Here is a 3,907-nt window from a genome sequence, read left to right as displayed (position 1 = left end):
TTTTTTTTTGTTTTGTTTTTTTTTGTTTTTTTTGTTTTTTTTTTTAATTAAAGAGAAAGATGATTATTTCATCAATTCGTCATTGATTATGATTTACCAATTTATAATCTTCGATGAATCGATTTCTTCATCAACAAAAAAAAAAAAAAAAGAAAAGAAAAAGAAAAAGAAAGAAAAGAGAGAAAAAAATATTGAAAGAAACACAAAAAAGAAAACTTAACGAAAGTTAAGGTGAGTGCGAAAACAAAAGGACGATAATCCAACGATTTCACACGATTACTAAATACTCGTTGGTCGAGGACAACGCTTAACCCTGCGTTAAGCTCGTAACAGTGGCGAATGGATGGGAAAGGGCGAGGCGATGCGAGACGCGCCGGCTCGAAGGGTAAATTTAAAGGGAGGAAGAGGAGGTGATAGTGGAAGAGAAATAGAGAAGGAGGAAGAGAAGATGGTGGTGGAAGAGGAGTAAGAGGAGGAGGAAGAGAAGGTGGTAGTGGGTTCGGAGGTCGCGTGTATTTAAAACGCGAATCCTGCGCTGGCCGATTCACTGTTTGAAGTTAAATGGAGTGTAAATGGCAGATAACAAACCGGCACTGTTTCCGATTACGGCATTCATTGTTTCCTACCATTATGCGCGCTCCGACGGTTTGTGTGTGACGCGGGATATGGTTTACGATCTATTTATTGCCACCATCGTTGCACCTCCCTCCCCCCCCCCATTCGTGAATATGAACATACTCCGAAACAGACTTTATTGCTCCAACCCTTTTGCTCTTCCATTCACCTGTCCATTCGTGATACTTAAAAGGGACATGATCGATCTCTTTGTCCATTTTTAATTTCGTCTATAGTACGGTTCAGATATATGTATGTATATGTATGCCATTTTTTTTCTCTTTTTTTTTTTTTTTTTTTTTCCTTTTCTTTTAATATTGGTAAATGTGTGTTATCGGAGTGCTATCGCACGTTTGATATGCGATCAAGATAGGTACGTGTATGACAGTTAAATTGTGATCGACAAAGATATTTACAAATTCTTCCTACCTAATATTGACTAGAGAGGGAATGTCCATTTTTTTTTCTTTTTTCTTTTTTTTCTTTTTTCTCTTTCACCGCGGATCGTAAGATAAATTTAATTGGTTATAATATATATATAGTGATTAATTTTCGCGGTGGTAGATATATATATATATATATATATGCATGTATGTGTATATATATATATATAATATATATATATATACACACGACACAAATTTCATGAAGTGCCTTTACTTAATATGTGCGTTACGAAGAACGTGAGAAGTTATTTAAATTGGAGATAAAGTTCAATTTTCGAACGATCTACGTTCTAGTTTTCGAGCTGCACAAAATTATCGACTAGGGTCTATTATTTTTTTTTAAATCATAATTGAAAGCGACAGTGTTTTAATATATAACATATATATCTTTAACACACTGACGAAACAATATCACGAAACGTACCACTGTCTCAATTAATATTGAACGATATTATTAACGAAGAAACGAAACGATAGAAGAAAAAAAAAACATTTTTAACAGAACGATCCTACGTAATATTTCGAACAAAAATTGATTACCCGATGAAATACGTCGTCTTTTCGTTTTATTTATAAGAACTCAAAAAATAAATTTAAAAAAAAAAGGAAAAAGAAAGAGAAAAAACGAAAAGAAAGGATTGCACGAAGTCTCGGAAATATTTTTGTTTAAAACACAACGATCCTCGATGATCGACGTTATTCTTTTGGTCTGTTAATTAGATTAAAAAAGAAGAGTCAATTCTCGAAAGAATATCCGCTGGCAAGTAAATCATCGTCGGGTGAGGATTTTCGGCGTCACTTGCTATGAACGGTGGTGGTACGTCGTTTGACCTCGACCTGATCGACGATAGCATCGCTCTCTTTATCCTGATGAGCTGTCATATGCCTTGTCAGATGATGTCTCTCGCGAAAGCTTTCGTCGCAAACAGGACATCTCAATTTTTCTTCTCTCCTTCTACGAGCAGCTTCCCCGGAGTTTTCATTCTTGTGATGAGACCTCATGTGATATACCAAATCAGATGTCATACGAAAGGATAGATTGCACTTGGCGCAAACATTTTGCGCGGGCAATGTCAAAGCCGCGAAGGACGGTGGTAAAAGGCCAGCGACGCCAGCGGCAGTGGCTAAGAACCTTGGCCTTGTCAAAGCGTCTGCCATTGGTGGAAAAACGGATATAGGATTGTACGAAAGATTTGGATAAACTGGTGGTAGATCCGGCCGAAAGGTTGCCACTTTTGGGCTTGGTACTTTTGGCGGTTGTGCTATCTGAGGAATTTTCAAGTTCTCCAAGAGACTGGGTTGACTGGTCGCAGCCTCGGGACCGACCAAAAAGGGATACGTCATTTTGTTAGGAAAACTGGTATATTTGTAAGTAGTCGCACTTGCCAAAGGAACGACCGGAGGACTAATGCTCTCTTGATAACCTTCCCTTCGATCGTCCGGTGAGATGGACGATCTTGGTGAGGTTTGTCCGTCGTCGGTAAAGCCATTTCTTTGACTACCAAGATGAACCTTCGTAAAAGCGCTCCTGGATTCACCGTGCCTTTCCACGGTACACTGCAAGCCGCTATCGTAAACCTTGCCGCATGTTAAACTTGGATCCAATGATTCCGTGCAAGTATTTAATAATGATTGTTGCGCTGTAAACCCAGGTGGGCTTGGACTCTTTTGTTGTCGTGTAGGAACGTATCTTCGCGAATCGATGTCCGGCAATGTCGGTGTTAACGTTCTCGGAGATACATACGGTGGACTGAGAGAATTTTCGGTACAATGCATCAGCCTTCGTCTCTCCTGCGAGCTAGAGTCGCTATCGTAATGCTTTATAGTCAAATTCTGTGGCAATCTATCGGCATCCAAAGAATTATCCAATGATATGGATTCTCTCGTACGATCCTTTCTACCAGAAATTAATCTGAGCTTTTCGCTCTGTCTACGAGCCAGATTCTCATCGGGTGCGACGAGAAATGCTACGTCGAAGGAACGCTTACTGGCACGTTGGAGAGGATAAGATGCATCCGACGTGACATCACTGATCATGGACGGACTACCAGACGTTAAAAGTGTCGTTGTCGCCGTAGTCGATGTAGCGGGGGCGGCACGGTCGATGCCACCCGTGCGATCTTCCATTGTCATCCTGCTCGCTCCGTATGATCAACCTGCGAGAATTTGCCGTCAATGGGGCATACATAAATGATGGATCGGGTGTCGATGGTTATTTAGATGTTAACGTGCATGCGTATACATTTCATCAATCGCGAATCCCCGAAACTAGGATGATTTCCATCGTATTGCCTATTTATATTCGATCATACTCGTCATAATGATAAAAAAAGAATACAATATAACGAATGATTAAATATCTTATCAAGGAAATAAAATGACACGACGCTTACCGGAGCACGTGTTTAGGCTATACGCCTTTGTTCGTTGAACGTGTCGACTTTACAACCACGACGACGGCTTCTTCTTCTTCTTCTTCTTCTCCTTATGAAAGGCACCTCCCAATTTGATGGCATTCGTTAACACTGATACAATTCTCGAGGGAGCACAAGAAGTTTAAGATCCGAGGCTGAGGCTTCGAATCCGCGCACTGATTCCTATTCGAATCCCGGAGAACACTCTGGTGGACGCGCGTTTCGGCGTTGCCGAGGATAAAATGAGGGAACCGTTCGCGCATCCCCCGTATTTAGGGGTTGCTTCGTGGAGGGTAGCTCGAAGGCAGGTGGAGACGACCGAGGATGGTGCCGGCCAATAGCGAAGCGTCGACTACTATTCGAGGGTGGAGCATACGAAGGGGGTGAACATATTCGGTCGTCGGGACGCGTCTGTTAGTCCCATCTAGACCA

The 3,907-nt window shown here is 41.3% G+C and overlaps 1 protein-coding gene across 1 annotated transcript; it reads right to left on the bottom strand.

Annotated features, from left to right (window-relative positions):
- Positions 1-1,280: 1,280 nt before the first annotated feature.
- On the bottom strand, positions 1,281-3,639 carry LOC124421952. The gene is made up of 2 exons (XM_046957693.1): positions 3,455-3,639; positions 1,281-3,217 (listed from the first exon to the last, which is right to left on the bottom strand). The coding sequence occupies exon 2, from the start codon at positions 3,192-3,194 to the stop codon at positions 1,857-1,859; it is 1,338 nt and encodes a 445-aa protein (XP_046813649.1). The 5' UTR covers positions 3,195-3,217; positions 3,455-3,639; the 3' UTR covers positions 1,281-1,856.
- Between the last annotated feature and the right edge of the window lie 268 nt (positions 3,640-3,907).

This window comes from Vespa crabro, chromosome 2, assembly GCF_910589235.1.
Source record: "Vespa crabro chromosome 2, iyVesCrab1.2, whole genome shotgun sequence".
Taxonomy (NCBI): domain Eukaryota; kingdom Metazoa; phylum Arthropoda; class Insecta; order Hymenoptera; family Vespidae; genus Vespa; species Vespa crabro.
The sequence above is the reverse complement of the archived record's forward strand: the minus strand, read 5'-3'. Positions and strand labels throughout refer to the sequence as shown.